The following is an 18492-nucleotide window of genomic DNA, read 5'->3' on the forward strand; positions in this document are numbered from 1 at the left end:
GGACCAAGTAAACTTCCAGCCACAGCCACTCTTCCCCAAGCCTGCATGGGGTTGTTGTAACCCAAGTCCAGCAATTTCTGTAGGAAGGGGAATCGAAGAATGTTTGAGGGTGGAAGGGATGGCTGGAGGTCATCTGATCCAACCCTCCTGCTCAAGCAGGGTCACCTAGAGCAGGCAGCCCAGGACTGTGTCCAAATGGCTTTTGAGTATTTCCAAGGATGAAGACTCCAGAGCCTCCCAGGGCAACCTGTGCCAGTGCTCAGTCACCCTCACAATCACGAAGTGTTTCCTGATGTTCAGACAGAGCCTCCTGTGTTTCAATTTTGTGCCCACTGCCTCTGGTCCTGCCACTTGGCACCACTGAAAATAGCCTGGATTCACCTTTATACTTTCCCTTCAGGTATTTATGCACATTGATGAGATGCTCCTGAGCCTTGCCTTCTCCAGGTTAAACAGTCCCAGCTCTCTCAGCCTTTCCTCATAGGAGAGATGCTCCAATCCCTGCATCACCTTAGTGCCCTTTGTAGGACTCTCTCCAGCATGTCCATATCTCTTGTACTGAGGAGCCCAGAACTGGACACAGAAGTCCAGGTGTGGTCTCACCAGTGCTGAGTGAAGGGTAAGGGTCACTTAGGCAGTGAAATGCACAAGAGTAATTTGTGCTGGGAATAGATTGCTTTTGACCAGACCTGAACTTCTGCAATCCAAAGACCTTACCCCAGGCTGCATATGAAAAGCAGAAGCTCATGTCTTTGCTGTAGGTTGTTACCTTTTTTCAGCCAACTCTATCTTAGGGGAGTGCTTGCTCCACATGGTGTATTTTGGACAATGAATCCTCACTGCCTTGTGTGAACAGTAGTAGCTCTAGTTGCCTGTTTAAAATGTAGGCTTTGGACCACTCATCCAAAGGCCTCCTAATTGCTGGGTAAAGACAGTCCATCACACAAAATGGTAAATAACCATTTGGCCAGCCAGAAATACAGGACAGTTGCCCTTACATACATACTTCATAGCATGTGTATTCACACACACCATTGGGTTTTTTTTTTTTGCTTACAGTAGAACAACTTCTGTTTTCTTCCAGTTTGGAAAATTTCCATCTTCCTTCTCAAGTCAAGTCCATGACCACCCTACCCAGCTGGGCTTCTTCAGGCACTATCCTATAAGGATCTGTACTCAATAGGAGGTAGGCTCAACAGCAGCCACAGCTCCTGGTCATCTCTGTCCTCTTCATGCTTGATGAGAAGAGGATTGTGGGCCCATCTGTTCATGAAAGTGACATTCTGCTGCGATCTGAGGATAGGCAGAATAGAAGAAATAAAGGACCATACAAAGAGACTAAAGGTAGCATGTTAGCTTCTGGCAGTTCATTGAAAAATGGCTGAATAATAACTGGAGAATTTCCAAGATACTTTAAAATTATGATGGAAGGGGAAAAATTAACTCCAGGCATGTATTGCAAAAAAGTATCCTGAGGTAATGTGTCAGCATGATTGAGAATTGTTTCAACACTACAAAGAATTTCAATTTTATGCTGCTTTTCTTAAAAAGTATCCACCTATATACAGTAATTTAAAAGCTGGTACTAACACTCCTGTAGTATGTAGTCCAGTTCAAAAAGCATCATGTACATTGCTGTTCCAGTCTATAGAATGTTAACAGCGCAGCACTTGCAATTCAAATACAATCTCTATCACTGTAATGGGAATCCCTCTGTTTCAGATATTATCTTGATGTTGTTCTTTTTTGAATACTAATCCAGAGAGCATCAAAAGACTCTTCTCATCTAACGTGTGTTCTTAATGGAGGATTTTTGGAGGGATCTGTAAATAGATAGGAGAGGTTTAATCAGAGGAGATAGATACATTTTTGGGGTATGTATTTTGGACACATTTCTACAGCAGGGATGCTGCATTTATGTCTAATCCTTGAACTGATACATATCGACATATATATACAGACATGTATTGCTTATGCTCTGTAGCCCTTCAGTGAAAAGTCTCTGATGAGATCATACAGCAGACAATTTAGACTGACAGAGGCTGCTATGAAAAGTCATGCAAAGTACCTTGACATGGAAAGAGAAAAATCCCTTTCAACTTTAAAGTTGAAGATAAATAGTTGGAGCTAACAATATGGAAAAGGCAGGGGTTTATAAAAAGCACAATATAGGCATGAGAGCTTTCAGCACCTTTAACTACCAGTTTTCAAAGCTGAATAGGTGAACTTCTGCTCTTACCACAGTGACCTGATACCCAGTTTTTAATTAAAGGAGAAGCAAGGTTCAGTCATTCATTACTTTCCCAACAAGGCTCAGGTACTAAGTCCTTTTGTTACTCAGGTATGTAAAACACCATGTGCAGGATTTAACTCAAAACACGTGATGGATGACACTGATCAAGTCACCTTTCTTTTGTGATTTTACAAGTTCATGAACAAAAAAACCCAACTCAGTATCTGCCTAAGTCTGCTTATGTGACACCACTGTTTTTAACATTAAGGGCTCTGCAAATTCAACACTCCACAGAACACAGCCTGCATGCCAAGCCACATAATTTTATTTTTAGCTCCTAAGACTTTAATTAATTAAGAGCTTTTCATTATATCTTTGGTCCCTGTTACCACTGTAACAAATCCCATTACTCTCTGTGCCTATGCTGGCAGTCCACTTCTTTAAGTTAATGGTGCTTTCTGTTCTTTATTTTCACTCCCTGCTTCTAGTCCTATTGGATAATTATCAGATCTTCTTATGTTTACACACTTACCTCTAGCTGTCTTGCTGGGATAGATTTTCTGAAATGGCTTGAATTCGTCAGGTGGGGGGAAATCTTCCACAGAATGGAAAGTAAATTTAGATTCAAAGTCATCTGGGAAGTTTCAGAGAAATAGACATCAGTCACTGTTAGAGACAGACTTAAAAATAATAATAAAAATGCCACAAGTCATTTCAGTTTAAAATGCTGACTTGTTTTCCCCTGGAATTGATAGTGGCTCATTCTGTATAACCAATCTTGGTGAGTACTTCTGTGAGCCATCCAAGTTTTCTGGCTTAATGGCAAACACTGCCTGCTACTAACTGAAGTTAAGCTCCTGGCTGCAGTTCCAGTTTCCTGCATTGATGATACTGCAGTACAGAGGTAATTCCTAGGTGGTTTTCAAGCCATTTAGCTGTGAATGAATGGCCAGTTCACCTGACCACAAAAATAATTCTTATCAGTCTTTGCTCTATAGTATTGAAGCTGCTAAATATCCACAAACTGGTTTTAAGAATAGTAATATAAGGACATTATGGCAACTTTTCACAATCTTAAATAATTCTTCAGGTAGCTCATGCTTTTCTTGTCTACTCGATGATTCAAAGCCTGCGTGAAAAGCCTAAATTTTCTCTTATTACATAAGGTTGTACAAAAATGTTTCTAATGGCTCTGGTTATACTACCCTGTTAATGCTGTGAGAAAGTCTTGACTTTTTGAGGTCTGAGACCCACAGGCTTTTGTGCTGAAGTTGTTAACTAAGGCTAAGAGATCTGATTTAGAGGATATTACCGATGATGTGCATGTTTCCATTTTTAAGTGGTGGGTAGGGGTCATGAGCTGCAGCCCAGGCTGAGACTCCAGACTTGCTGGTAAGCTCAGTTGTAGGTGACCTTGCTGGTGGCTGTGGAGGTGTGACTAGCTTCCCAGCACCAGTTCCTGAAAAAGCAATAGCAGACCAGCGCATAAACATCATTGTGACTTAACAAACCGAGCATAAGCTTTGCAGAAGAGGAGGGGAAGTGTAGAAGGAACACAATACTGGGGGCAAACATACCCAGCTCCATAGCTGTTGTTTGTCAATCCCGACCGTGGATTTAGAGCATTAAGTATTAAAGTCACTATGCTAGTTCTAGTTCTAAGGAAAGTCCAACGTTCTGCAGTGTGGTTTAGTCCCGTTCGGAGGTGAAGACTATCATTCCACTTTCACAAGAACAAGCAGTTTCTTTACGGAAAACAAAAAAACCCAAGCCAATCCAACCATGCTGAATGGTATTTCTAAAAGAAAACAATTTCCTGACACCCTGCCAGCCATGCAGCGATACTACCATTGTTCTTGTGCATTTCACTGACCAGTTGCAAGAGCCATCAAAGTTTGTACTTTCTGGGCACACCTACCACGGGCACTGTGTAAGGGTGAAGGAGCCCAAGGCCTCTCCAACCTGCTGCTCCCCCTGGGCAGCCAGGAGACAGGCAGGCTAATTTGATGGAAACCTTGAGAGCTGAGCCACCATGTAGTATAGATAGCTCAATAAAATCATGGCTCAGCAGACAGTTCCTGAGCAGCATTAACCCCCATCAGGAAGCCCCTGACCTGCACATGGCCTTTCCCAGGGCTGTCAAAGGGAACCAGTAATCTTTCCGTCGACATGTGGCTGCTGAAGCACGGGGTACAGAACATTCTGCTCAGATGTGCCTTATTAAGGCTCTGTCTCCTTTTCTCAAACCCACACAGATCTAGCCTCATTTTTTTTTTAATTATCTTCATTAGATCAGAGAAGTCTGATAAATGCCCTCCATCTGCTCAAGGGCACACTACAGCTCATATCCCTGCTCCCCAAGTAGTCAGAGAAACCTTTGGCCCCATCGCCTTCATCACAGGAGACACTGCCTGCTCCTCTTCTGAAAAGCAGAGGACTGCACCTGTGTTGCCTTTGCTCATCTATGGCTGGAGCTGCCCCGTCTTTTTATTCTCTCCTGTGACATTCCCCAGCCATTGCCGATACTGCTCCAGACTGCAGGAGTACAGCAGTAGACAGATGTCATGGCTAGGCTGGTGATTGAGCAACTGCAGATGGGGCAGACACGGTGGTGTGCACTCCACTGCCCTACCTAAGAGTGTTAGGAGACTGTTAGGAGACTGCTGGAGATGCAGCAATGCCAACACAAAGGCAAGAAGCAGCGGTCCTCAGACGTTGCTTTCACTGATCAGCATGTTGCTTCCAAGAATCGCAGTTAAACTATATGGCACATGTGCCCAGGGCTAAGAAGAACCTGACGTCTCACATGCACGCCATGCAAGCTACCGGTGTTCCTCCCATGCCATGGACCTCATCCTTCAGCTGTCCCTGCTCCTCACCTCACCCCTCCAAGCTCTCCAGACACCAGTGCAATTCCATGACTGGCCAAAGGGAAGGAAAAGCCCCCCTATCTTCCATCATTCCAGCATGCTGCTCTCACCTGTGCCTCGGCCGGGCCTCTTCTTCCTGGTCTCTGGTGCCACCGCTGCTACAGGCTGATGGAGGCTGGGGGTGGGAGGGAGCGGCAAGGACTGGATGCTGCTTGGCTTGTGGAGCTGGGACAGCAGGTTGGGAGACTTGGGGGGCAGCGGCGGGGGCACGTCAGCGCTGCCGGGAGCGCTGTTAAAGGTTGGGGAGGGTGGGAAGGAGAGCCTGTTGGAGGTCAGGGGGTGCGCGTGGGGCGGGGGGGGAGGCGGGGTGGGGGGCAGACAATCCCTGCCTTCAGCTGGGGTGGGAGCAGCAGCAGGGAAATCGGTTGTCCTGCTTGGAAACCCGCAGGGGGGCACAAAGGGCAGGGGAGGAGGAGGAGGAGGTGGAGGGGGTGCGTGTGGAGCACCTGCCTGAAGCTTAGTGAGTTTGTCAGGCTGAGGAGGGGCTGCGCTGGAGGACACCCCCTTGGGAGGGCGCTCTGCTGGGGGGGGCACAGCGGGAGGAGGGGGGAAGGTGAGGGAAGGTTTGCTGGCAGCAGGCGGCGGTGGAGGGGGCGCCGGCAGGCTGGGCCGCCCGGGCACGGTGCCGGGCCCTCGGGGGGCGCTGGGGGGATCTGGTGGAGCAGGTGCCCTGGGGCCTTCGGTGGGATGCGAGGGGACGCTGCTCGCCTTGGCAGCGCTGCTATTCGGTGGGGCAGCGGGCTTGGGAGCTGCTGGACGGATGCCAGGGAGCTGCCCGGGCTTCCCAGCTGGAAAACAGGTAACACGTTATACACTGGCTTTTTGATCCCGCTCCTCAGGCAACACACTGCACAGGGCAAGCTCTTCATCTTCCCCTCCCCGGTGGTGACCCCGAGTGACTAATTCTCCCGAAACACCTCATAATCCAACATGTTGCCCCTGGTGTGAGGGGGTTTAGGAGGTGGTAGCTTCCAGTGAGCACCAGGGACTCTGCTCTCCTGCCTGCTCGTCAGTTTCTGCAAAATGGAACAGTTTAAGAAGTGGCTTTTCTGCAGAGGCCTGGATCTTCATACCAGCCCCATGCGCCTGGTACAGCCTCCTGAACACGGATGGGCCGTCTGCTTGAAGGAATTGAGGGTCCTAGCGGAAAGTCCTCAGCACAAGTAGACTGACATGCATCAACTTGAACCCTTGAAGTGCTCACTTACGATTAAAAACTTCACACCAACTTTACATGAATCTCAATCCCATGGATAAAAGCCAAGGTCTTAAAAGCAGGGCCCAAAGGCTTCCCATAATGCACAGGTTCAGATGTTTGCTTTTCAACAGCAAATGCCCAAACACTTGACCTTACAAAACGTATTTTGCTGATTAAATGTTAAGGATTTTTCACAAAGCAAGATGTCAAAAAAGGCATCAATTCTATATTTACATAGTCTGATAGGCACGGTCATTGAAACTATTCAACAACTCACAGCAGCTACTGCAGCTGATGCTATATGAGGAAGCCCTAGCACAAGCAGTGCTGTGCATCCTGGGTTTGCCTTCCCGGAAGAAACAACCAACCCTGGATGTGGAGCCAAGATCTGCCTTTCCCTGCACATACCTGCTTTGCTCTGTGCTGCCTGAGCAGGCACCAGCTGCCTAGCAGTGCCAGGGGCCATTTTCTGCCACTCTACAAGTCACCCCTTACTGATGCTGGAGCTTCTTGAGGTGAAAGCAGCAGTAGGGCTCCCACATATGCCTCCCTCCTGCCTTTGTGAAGCAAGAACCTTCTTTGTCAGGTCAGTAAGCTACCTTTCTGGCTTAAAGGTGTGCTTTATAAAAGCCAGAGGGCAAAAATCTTAAATACAGACCTTTAAAGTAACACACAGGCCTATAATAACATAGAAATGCACACTAATGGAGGGAGGGAAATAGGACTGCTTGACCATTTGTGCTGAAGTTGATAAGCTCAGATTTCAATATTCAAGGCACAGTTAGAGGTTTTCATTAAACTAATATAAAAAGTCTCAAAATTCTGTACAATCTATTCATTCTCTCCTACCCCATGCAGAGACAGCTCATTATTTGTGTTTTAAGGAATAAGGCAGCTGAGGTCTAGAAAGGTGATTTTAAGCACATTATTAATTGAGCCTTCCATGGGTACATGATGAACTAAGAGTTCAGAAAAAGCCCCAGTAGAAACCAATCAATAAATCTCACGCCAAAGTACTTATACCCCAAATCACACTTCCGCCCCATCTGTTCTTGGACACAAAGGAAGCCCTTACCTGACATGTCCCTCTGGCCTGCTGGTCTGAGGACAGGAAAGCCACCTGCAAATAAGCCTCCCAGGGGCTGCTGAGGGCCACTTTTGTTAACAGCTGGGTTAACTCCATCTCTGTTAATTCCTTTGGGTTCTGTTAAAAAGAACAAAAAACCCAGGGTATATCAGGAAGTCACTTCATCCTCACACTGCTAAACTCGACGCCAAACATAGCCAAGACCAGACTTTTCCCTCTTTAAGCACTCAGAAAGGAAAGTTACTGGTAATACAGTAAACTGCCATTAATTACTCTCTGACCCATATCTTGGAGAAAGTACTGTTTGGTGCTTTTTAATCTCACATCAGTAATGACACCAGAAAAGTTGTGTTAGCCAGCATTACATTTATGCTTCCAGATTTCCTTGGTATTTTTTGTTCTTATTAGTAAAGAATTAGTAAACATTTCTGCTGGAGCCAAGAATTCCCACTTAAACATTTTATTAAGAAACTCTCAAAGATTTCATCATTTGTGATCTTTCTGGGATGAGGAATCCCTGTTAGGGTGATCAGTTACAGAGCTGTTATGAAGTGTTGATAGTTAACTGATCTTCGAGCAGGATGCAAGTTTAGAAAGTGTCCCCTGTCTGCACCCTAAAGCCCTGTGAAGATGCAGCCTTTTCCTGAACTTCAAACCTGCCCTTCATTTTGAACACCCTCCAGCTGACCTCCACAACTGAGTGCAGCTCACCCAGGACCTTGCTCAGGACCACACACTTACTCTCAATCTGTGGTGCGCTGCGGTCATTGATTTGAGTCACTTTTCTTAAGCGAGTTCCCTGCTGGATATCAGCTAAGAGTGCATTCCGTGCCTTTTGGTCTTCCTTTCGCAGCTTTGGTACCTCTGAACTTGCCTGTGAACAGTAAGAGCATTAGATGGGAGGCACACACAGAAATGGGTGCTTCGAAAGGACACATAAGCAAACACAGGGTAGAATATTAGAAATAAACCATCCTTGGTAGCCATCAATTCAAAGCCTTTGTGTTGAATCAACAAGAACAGAATCCAGTTATACAGGACGCAGGAAAGCTGAGAGTTCAACACAGAAACTTAAACAGAGGAAGTTTAGATTGGAAATAAGGAAGAAGTTCTTTACTGTAGGGGTAATGAGGCACTGAAATGGATTGCCCAGGGAAGTTGTGAATGCTGCATCCTTGGCAGTGTTCAAGGCCAGGTTGGACAGAGCCTTGGGTGACATGGTTTAGTGTGAGTCATGCCTACCCATGGCAGGGGGTTGGAACTTGATGATCTTAAGGTCCTTTCCAATTCAAACCATTCTATTATTCTATGATTCCTTGAAAACAAACAAACAAACAAAAAACAACTTGATGATAGCATTCTGAAAGCAAAACCAAAATCGAAAATACTTGTCCAGCTGCTGAATTAATAAGATGTCAGATTTCCTCATCTTAAACGAAGAATTATACCAATGCAACTTCACTTGTGGTTATTTTTGTACCGGACAAAACCAAACCGAAACCAAGCTAGCTTCGCAGAGCCCCACTAGATGGCACTCGAGGCCGCTGCTAATGCCCGCCGCATTCCTGACACCTGACGTAAAACTCAGAATTAAAACCGGGCCGAGGCTGTAACCTATATTATTTTAAAATATTAGAACCCCCCACATACTATCACACGGTTTTCTAATCTGAAGCAGCGCTGCCTGCCTTTGTGCTCACGGGACAGCCTGTCCCACTGCCCGTTAAGCCAGCCCAGAAAAGCTGCCAGTGCAAGCAGCCTTAGACCAGCCAGGAGCTCTTTCCACTCACATTTTCTGTAAGCTGACAATACTCACTGTGAGAAATGGAAATACCATAACTGCAAGAGGACGATTCCCCTTCTCACAAAAGCTTTTTACCCGTATCTTCAACTTCACACCTCTCTGCTCTCACTAGTGACTTTCCCGTATCAGGACAACAGGGATCTAGATGGATCTGAGCAAGACTTGTTTAAAATTAGATCCAGCAGCTGTCTTTTTGTTTCCGGGTTCAAGTGTCCGTATATTATGCCAGCTGTCCACTTCATTTCCCTAATACTCTTCTCTGAGCAGATAGGCTACTGGAACATGAAGTCTTCATGTGCCAATGGCTATTAGGCTAAAATACCCCATGTGACAGATTGTATTCATGACTGACCCATGACTTGATATCACTGTAACATGGTTAAGAAATTAATTTGTTCACACTCTGTAGCATATAAAAGCAGCAGCACTATTCCACTGGCCCATAATGCAGCAAACAAGATGCCTTTCTCTTTCAATAGATCCCCTTACTTCAAGCACAACTCCATCCCGTGCCCAAACTGCTGCTTCTTCTCCCTTGTGTACGTGAGACATACAATCTTCCCTGCCCAGCCTGATGGACTCGGGTGATTGATTAGCTGCTGAGTAGCTTGATATGGATTCTCTTTTTCCATTACAAAGTCAAGATGCTCCAAGGTGTAGTGTTGCCTGGTTGCACAGCGGTCAGAGTTCCTTCGGATTTGTTGTTTGCTGCCTGCATTCCCAAGGCCAGTGACAGTCCCTGTCGATAACCATTTCCCCAGGTAAGTCTCTCACCCATTCACCTACTGGTGTCAGTGTTTGCAAACCCGTGTTTTCACCATACTGCTTTGTGATACACAATCAGAAAGGAGCCTTCCTCCCGCTGATTAAGAAATTAATCTGGGATGCACACTCGTGCTATGCCTGCAATCATAGCACAAGAACAGATGCCAAACATGCAAGTTGTGTCTCAAGAGAAAAAAAGAGGAACTCTATGGGTGCCAAATCCTCAACCCTAATCACATGCAATAGAAGCATTTCAGCATGAAGACAAATACATTTTGAGTCACTGAGGAAAGCCAGCTGCAAGACAAAAGATGTAATCCTGAGGCTGCTTTCTACCCTGCCATCTGCAGGGCAGCCACATTTATTTACACAAAGAGAAACATCTCAATATTTCAGTGAAAATCAGGAGGGAAGAGGAGAATGTGAAGATCAGTTGTTTCATCAGATACCAGAGCTGCCTCAGGTAACACAGGGTGAAATTAAATTCCATACTTTATTTACATGAATTGGTTAGAGAATGGTGGATTCTCATTACCTTAGTAGCCACTAGGTTATTCTGCTACTATTTCAGACACAAAAAATGGCACATTCAATACATTCTTGGAAATAGAACAGATCAAACCACACATGTAAATAGCCTGGATGTAAGTGAACTCCTCCCTTTTCACCTCACCAGACCCCACTATTTCTGTCTTCAGTGTCCTAAATTACATACTCAGCTTTGCCCTTGAGTAAGGTATAAGGTCAATGCTTGAGCGTTGTACCTGTAAACAGGAAAATACCATCAAATCGCAATATCTAGAGTGACATTGCAGAGTGTCAATCATCAGTGATGGAAATAAGCATTTCAAAATTTGCAGCTGATAACTGAGATTGGCAGGGAAAGGGATGAGGACAGCACAGTTACACAGAGGTCCAAACCACTGCAGCTTGAGGAGCTGAGAAAAAGGACAACAAATCAAGACAAGCTCCCCAACCACTGGGGGAGAAAATAATGAAGGGAAAACGATAACAAAACCCCAGAAGATGCATAATATATAAATTTAAAGCTGAAAATGGCTGGATGAAAAGTTCTGGCCATACCTCTGAAAGGAAAGCCTGCATCCAGAGTGCCACAAGCCTGAACCTGGCAATGGGCTCTAGCCGTGTGCCAGACCTCCTAGCACAGTGCTGTGGCAAGGAGGGATAGCACACTGCTCTGAGATATTTTACCCTTTCAGAAAAGAACATGTTAGCAAAAATGAAATTACAGGTTCAGTTCTGGACTGCAGATCTTTAAAATAACGTTGGAAAACTAGAGCTGCACAGGAAACAGCCAAAGTGGGATTCAAATAGGGTGGAGGAAACAGTTCAGGTTTTAGCAGCTCAGTGTGGTCCACCAGCCCTGAAAACTACCTGAGGGTGGTCTGCCTGCACAACACAGGTCTGCCTGCCTTCACAGGGAAATGCTGGTGAGGACTCGGCAGAGGCAGGGATTTGGTGAATTAATGGATGACACAGCCAGGGAAGCTCTGATTAGAAAGCAGCAAGTATGGGAGCAGCGAGACTGACAGTTCCCTGCAGCAAAGGGCTGCGGGTGGCAGCAGACTATCAATTCCTTGGGCTTCAGATCAGGGCTGGATCCTCTCTTACAGAAGGGGGTTTTGTGAAGCACAAGTTATTATGCCCCATGCAGAGCGACTTCCTGACATGCAGTACCTTGCAGTGGGCAGGAAGCCTGTGGTTCACAACAGTTTCTTCCATTTACAAATTCTGTGAAAGTGAATCATTTTGTTTAGGAGAACAGCTCTGTTTATGCTGTATATACAGACCACACAAGGTCTGGCTCTGATTAATCACAACCTTAACACCCCAAACTGGATTGGGTCAGGCAAATTACTTGCTGAGAGACTTTTGGTTTTAAGGAAAATGGACTGAAATCCATGGCAATGAGCTCCATTTCTGGCTGTATGACTGCTAAGGTACTTGCATCACCTTGGGAAAGTCACCTTACATCTTGCAAGACAGATGGGAGCATCGACCTACCCTCTGGGCTCCCATGATACTTAAAATATTTAAGAGGTATACGTGCTCAGATACTAAACTGATGTAAGTACAGAAGGCACCAGGCATTTGAAGTTTATAGTAGTGCTAACTATCGTCTTTCAGATTTTAAAGAGCATCCCTGCACACAGAAGAGGGGAAATCCTCTGGACTCCAGGCAGGTATTGCAGGTCACAGATGCTGGCACAAGGCATAAGCAGCATGTATTTTGGTAAGAGTTTGAGGACACCCCTTAACAAACCCTTGCTTTTTTCTGCCATGCTTGGCCAAACCCGCACAGACAGGGGCTGAGCCAAGGCATCTTCACCACTGCAGTGTGCAACACCCCAGGTTTGGCTTTTGAAGAAGGGAAAGATGTTGCATCAAGATAAAGATGGGAACTGGGACCAGATGAGGGGGTTGGAAGGAAATGATCTTGAAGTCATTTCCAACCCTAATCATTCTATGATTCTATGAAAGAAGGATGAACAGAAAGCTCTAGGGTGAGGGATACTGGATCACAGAGACACTTTCATGGAAACAAGAGTTCCTGGGCCAGTGCTGGCCCTCTCTGGCATCCAATCCAACATGATTCAGATGCCAAACTTACAGTAAGAAATGCAAAAGAAAAAGTGTACAAACATGGCAATGGACAATTAAAATCAGCATGTAGAACAGCAGACAGAGCAAAAGCAGCAATAGTTGCATAGACAATATGGTCAGTAATGTGACAGTGCCAAGTCTGGCCAAAGAAATCATCCACCAATGGTGAGAGGCAACTGAAACACTTAAACCTTAATTCAAGGACCTGCAAACCATCAAGGAAGAGCCTGAACAACTGGAAATATAACAAAAGTCCCTGTCCAAATATTACTCCTATATTAGCAATAAGTAGAATTCTGGTGTAGACACATATAGATTGATCAGGAAAGAAGGGGAAGGTAGCTGTGTGACACTGTACGTGAGTCATGTCAGAAGGAATATAGAGAGGAAAACACAGCTTGCTGGGGGTTGATAAATCATCTGAGGAAGGATGATGGGTGTTCTCAGCACCCATATGGCACAGCAAGGCTCTCCAAGTAGGAGAGAACAGAGGGAGAGAGGATGACTGCGTCCCCATCCAGCCATAAGGCTCCAGCTCCTTTGAAGGAAAGCCAGGCACAGGGCTGGTGCTCATAACAGTCTTGGAGGGCACAGACATACAGTGAGGGTCCTTAAGGGGCAACGTCCAGCTAGAATACCCTTCTGGGAACACTGGTGATGAAAATGAGCGGACTAAGAACAGGGAAGACCTGCTTGCGAGCAACTTACTCTATAACTTCCTTCCACTTAACCACAAGCTCCTGGCCACAAATGCTCCATAAGGAGATCTCTGTAACCATCAGGACTAATGTAGTTACATGAATTAAAGTCTTTAAAGACTGCACCCTTTTCCAAACAAGAACTAACAGCAAAGGAATACATTGACAGGAAGATGCCAGAACATTCTAATAAGCTACAATGTCATAATCTTTTAATATAAGAATGAGGTTGTTTTGGAACAAGGTAGAATATGGAAGATGACCAGGAATCTTCATCCAACCAGGCCAGGTTGGATGAAGCCTTGTATGAAATGGTTTAGTGTGAGGTGTCCCTGCCCATGGCAGAGGGGTTGGAACTGGATGATCTTAAGGTCGTTTCAAACCCTAACTATTCTGTGATTCTATGCTTAGGTAGCCAGGCTATCTTCCTTGACATTGCATAGGATTATAGAAGTCATCTATGCTTTTTGTGGGCCAACATGAAATCTGAAATGCCAGAGGAACTTGTTTTCCCAAGGTGAAATTAATAGATTAGAATTATGCCAAGAATTCATGATTCATGTGATTATTTGCAGCAGCAGCAGTTTGCCCAGCAGGCAGGAGCATTGCTTTTACAATGAATTCTCAGAGCAGCAGCCAAAGCCTCCCCTGAGAATGTGCCGAGAAACGCAACTGCAACAGAAAGCTTATTAAAATAACAAAATAAAACCAGTTTCCAGGAAGTCACAAACAGAAGTACAATAGAGTATTGTCATCCCTCTTAAAGTTACTTTAAATATGCATCAGGTGTGGTTTCATGCATGTACTGTCAAATCCAAAGTAAAATAATCAAAACAATCTCCCCATCCAGCTTAAGGAAAAACCCAACAAGTCTCAACAACAAAGCATGTGGCTGCTTTCATTTTAAGTATTTTAACCTATTTTCTTATAAAGAAGCTTGTGAGATCTGGTACGTGTCAGTTTGGGTTCATCTATTTCCAATAGAACCCTGACCTCTGATTTAAAGCTTTTTAATGATGGGAAACCTCGCCACAGCACAAGACTCCACCTGCACAGTCAATTGCAACATCAGAGCTGCTTCTTGTGTTTCTGCTGTGTAGCATAGGATGAAACTAATTAATTCTTGGCACTTGGTCTACATGGCTAAACACGGCAGCTTCTCAGCCTTCAAGCAAGCTCAGCTTCAGATGCTTCCCATGTGAGCGGTCACCCTCCAGCCAAGTTTTCTGAGGTAAACCATGCAAGGGGACCTGCCAAATAGCTTCCTGGCAGCCAATAAAGGCATTGTTTCAAGAGAATGACAGGACCAGCATTTCACGATCCCATTTACACCCAGCTCAATAATGCTTAACCGTGATCTCAGTCTCCATCGCACAAAGTTCTGCAATCTGAACCTGCCAGGTTGAAAAGGTCATCGAGCAATGTGTGTACTTAGATAGGCTGTGCCTACACTAGCCTTGTTCCTCAACTTCTAGTAAGGGAAGTACCGTGCAGGAGTTGTTACAGACCTCTTCCCGGGGTTTTAGCCGCCGCCTAGTCCTGGCATTAATCCCAGATGCTGAGGCATTTCAGTGTGAGCAGAGCCCAGTGCCTGCTCTGCTCTAGCATCCTACTCGAAGTGTACCAGCAGAAACAGTGGCAGGAACAAAAGATGACCAAATAGCATCGCAGGAGTTTCTCTCCTCTACACCTGCATTCCAGCGCTCATTTCTAACACCACTGTGCCCAATAAAGCCCTCTTCAGTTTATGTTAGCATCACTCCATCAGACAATGTAAAATCTTGTCTACTCAAAGGTTCAACTGGTCCTGTTAGTAATGGAGCAGTGGGCTTATTAACAAGGGTGCACTTCAAGTTTTCCAGTGTAGGTTGCTAAATTTCTGTGCCTAAATGCAAAGGCACAACAGAATCAATATGATGGTTTATACCTGCTGAGGCATTTGGCTTTTCTGTGAGTATTTAACCTTCTGACACACACATTTTAAATACAAATTCTGGCTGTTCTTTCACTAAAAGAAAGTATGCAGTAACAGAAGCCACGAAAATGGGGGCAGTGTGAAATAAAAACTACTCTAGAAGTGTTTCCCAGCAGTTCAGAAAGATCCTAAGTCAGATACCAAAAATACCTTGAGACTGGCTTCAAAAATAAATCTGAATTTCACCTTTTGATTTCTAATTCCTTTTTTATTCAAATTCCTAAGTTTTCCTCTGCATCGATGACAACAGAAGTAAAAATTCTTATATAAACAGGAAAACTGAGACCCTGGCATTGCAATGGAAACATCAAGCAGCATGAGGCTGAATATACTGTTGGGAGAGCTGGTGATGCTACTGCTGTTTGTTCTCTCTGTCTACCATAGCTGGGTCCCCACAATGACTACTTTGAGTACTGATAACAAAATATTCAACATGTCACAACCTACATGTATCACAAATTGTTATCACATTCTAAGAACAGTAGGGCATTTTCCCCACCCAGTTACCTGTATAGAAGCTACTGATCTTTCTGAAATGCCTTTCAGCATCCATGCAAAATTATGGTCAGCCCAAGATAGGAGAAGAGTGAGAAATAACATTTCTTGCAATGTCACCTTCCAGCCATGCAGGGAAGTCCAACTCAAGTACTGCTATAATTCTGGGTTCTCTTTTAATTAAAAGGCTACAAGTGTAGCATTAATTGACAGATGGAATTTAATATGTAGCCACTGCGTATTGCTTTTCCAGGGCAATATTACCTTGTGGTTAGAATGGTAAATTAACCTATTAGTTCTCTGCAGCTAGGCTGCTTCTACTGCACGGGTCTGATCGTTTACACTGGTACCTCTGGGACATGCTGCAATTTCTATACTTTCATATGACAATTATACACGTGAAAGAGAGCAAAAATAAGAAAAATATATTTAAATGCTTTCCATTCTATGCAGACATGAACAACACACGACATTATGAAGAAACCTGCAAAATTGAAATCACCACCTAAATACATTAAATGTGCTCACCTCAGAGATCTCAAGTAAAGCATTCAAGATTAGCACATATGAACACACATGCTTTGTATTTGTCGACATGAAACACACAGAGCAGTATTAGTATTTAGGTTTTCTTTACACCTTCCAAACCTTTCCTACCTCTCACTTACCCCTCCTGCATTTGTTGACTACAAGAATAGAAGGCTAAAGAAGTAACACTTCAAGATGCCATAGCTAAGCAATCCCACACTTTCCATTACCTGAAAATTAAGTGACATAAACCACACAAAGGCACACCATTTTTTCCTATATAATTGCTTCTCACTTCTTTATGACAGCAGACTGGTTATGAGATGTGATACATTATTGAAACACTATAAACCAGTTTCCTTTATTTTGGCTGGAACAAAGCATTCTCAAAGATTTCAGCTACACTTAGCCCAGCCCTTAGCACAGTCTGCACGATGGCCAGTCATCAACAAGATGCACTCAATCTGCAATAAATATAATCTAGTATCTCCTGACGTAGGGAATTCATGACAAAGTACTAAATGTCATCTTACTCACAGCTCACATTAAATTTTAATAAACACATTCCTTCATCTTTTGTAGTTGGCACTATTCATGATTCTGTTCTCCCAGTGTTGTGCTTGAACATCTAAGGGTCTGAATGAAAACTGCAGAATTACCTTAATTTTTACAATAAATGACTAGCAAGCATGCACACACATTATGCATACACACTTACAAGCACACATTCTCTTATATCGTGTAAGACCAAATCAAAACACCATATATCATCATTACCTTCAGCCAAGCTGTTTTGTATATGTTGTTTTTTTCTTCTTCCAAAGAACAGTAGTGCTAAATGTCATGGGAGCAAGCCCAGCTCCCACAAACTTCAGATAAGTACTGCAGCTCTGAATTTGTTTGGAAGGCTGAAGGAAACAGCTTAACAAGGTTTATACTCTGACAACTGTGGAGGAGGAGAAAAGAGCATTCCCCTAAGGAAAACTACCAGTTGATGTTTTTCTTAACCTTGGAAATCCACCTCTGTAAATTGTACATTTATTGTAGTGTTATACCATGAGGAATTGCTTTTCTGAGTTTTTTACTACAGGGGTAGAAAATAAGGTCAGGATAACGTGGTAAACCCTGACATATGTTTATCCTATTTCTTTTTTTTTTCCTTTTTTTTTCTTTAGACTACGTAAGAGTGAGATAATCGTTAAGATTCATGCACGTGCCATCCAGCATTCAGTATTGTTTCAAGTTTCACACTTCTTTCACTAAAGTAACCATATTGTTTCCTTCTGCGGCTCTCCCAGTTTTCAGTATGCCAACAAGGCAAATAAAATCCTGGTGCTACTTTACTGGCTTTAATCACCCAATCCTTGCAACTTTTGGGGTTAATGTCTATGTTAAGACTTTAATAATAACAATTCTAAAGAGAGCAGAAGTATTTTCTTAAACTCCACAAACATATGAATCATTAAACAAGCATCTTCTCTGAATAAGGCATTACCCAGCAGGGCTGCTACACATCCACGCTTCCTTCAATATTAACATTTTAATAGGTGATGACTGATTGTAACACTAGGAATTCGAATGTACAAAGGCTGCACAGCAGTGAGCAAGCCACCACTGCATGTAGAAAGTGAATGCGGTTTATCAAAGCAAAATTCTCTCTCAATCTTCTCTTGGGAGATTAGGTAAAGAAGACTTTTAGTCAGTCTCAGTGGTGGTATCTACTCCAGGAAACACGACAAACCAAAGTTAACCAGAATGCCTTCCAGCAGTTCAGCTGAGAAGGATCTGAGAATACTGGCGGATAAACTGACTATGGCAGTGTGCTCTTGTGGCCAGAAGGGACAATAGAGATCTGGGGTGCACCAGGAGAAGTGTGGCAGCAGATTGAGGTAGGTGATCCTCCCCCTCCACTCGACCCTGGTGAGGCCACAACTGGAGTACTGTGTCCAGTTCTGGGTTCCTCAGTACAAGAAAGACAAGCAGCTTCTGGAGAGGGTCCAGTGGAGGCCACAAGGATGATCAGGGGTCTGGAGCATCTCTCTTATGAGGGGAGATTGCAGGAGCTGGTCCCATATAGTCGAGAGGAGACTGAGAGTGGATCTCATTAATGCATATAAATATCCCAAAGATGGGCGCCAGGAGGATGGTACCAGA

At 44.3% G+C, this 18492-nt stretch overlaps 1 protein-coding gene across 3 annotated transcripts in view; it reads right to left on the minus strand.

The window, feature by feature from the left end:
* The window catches only part of WIPF3 (WAS/WASL interacting protein family member 3), a 302270-nt gene that overhangs the window by 275667 nt on the left and 8111 nt on the right, over window positions 1-18492 (minus strand). For 2 of the 3 annotated variants that reach the window (XM_057424912.1, XM_057424913.1), the window contains 6 exons: window positions 8190-8322; window positions 7437-7565; window positions 5214-5951; window positions 3546-3692; window positions 2766-2867; window positions 631-1823 (listed from right to left, as the gene is read on the minus strand). In XM_057424912.1, the coding sequence (XP_057280895.1) occupies window positions 1783-1823; window positions 2766-2867; window positions 3546-3692; window positions 5214-5951; window positions 7437-7565; window positions 8190-8322 (1290 nt within the window). In that variant the 3' untranslated portion in view covers window positions 631-1782. Of the gene's footprint in view, window positions 1-630; window positions 1824-2765; window positions 2868-3545; window positions 3693-5213; window positions 5952-7436; window positions 7566-8189; window positions 8323-9264; window positions 10372-18492 lie in introns of those variants that run through there. The other variant, XM_057424914.1, reaches the window with a different exon arrangement.

The sequence above is a fragment of the Pezoporus wallicus genome, unplaced genomic scaffold, assembly GCF_028554395.1.
Source record: "Pezoporus wallicus isolate ANWC-B61680 ecotype Strahan unplaced genomic scaffold, APGP_CSIRO_Pwel_v1 contig_3181, whole genome shotgun sequence".
NCBI classification, from domain to species: Eukaryota; Metazoa; Chordata; class Aves; order Psittaciformes; family Psittacidae; genus Pezoporus; species Pezoporus wallicus.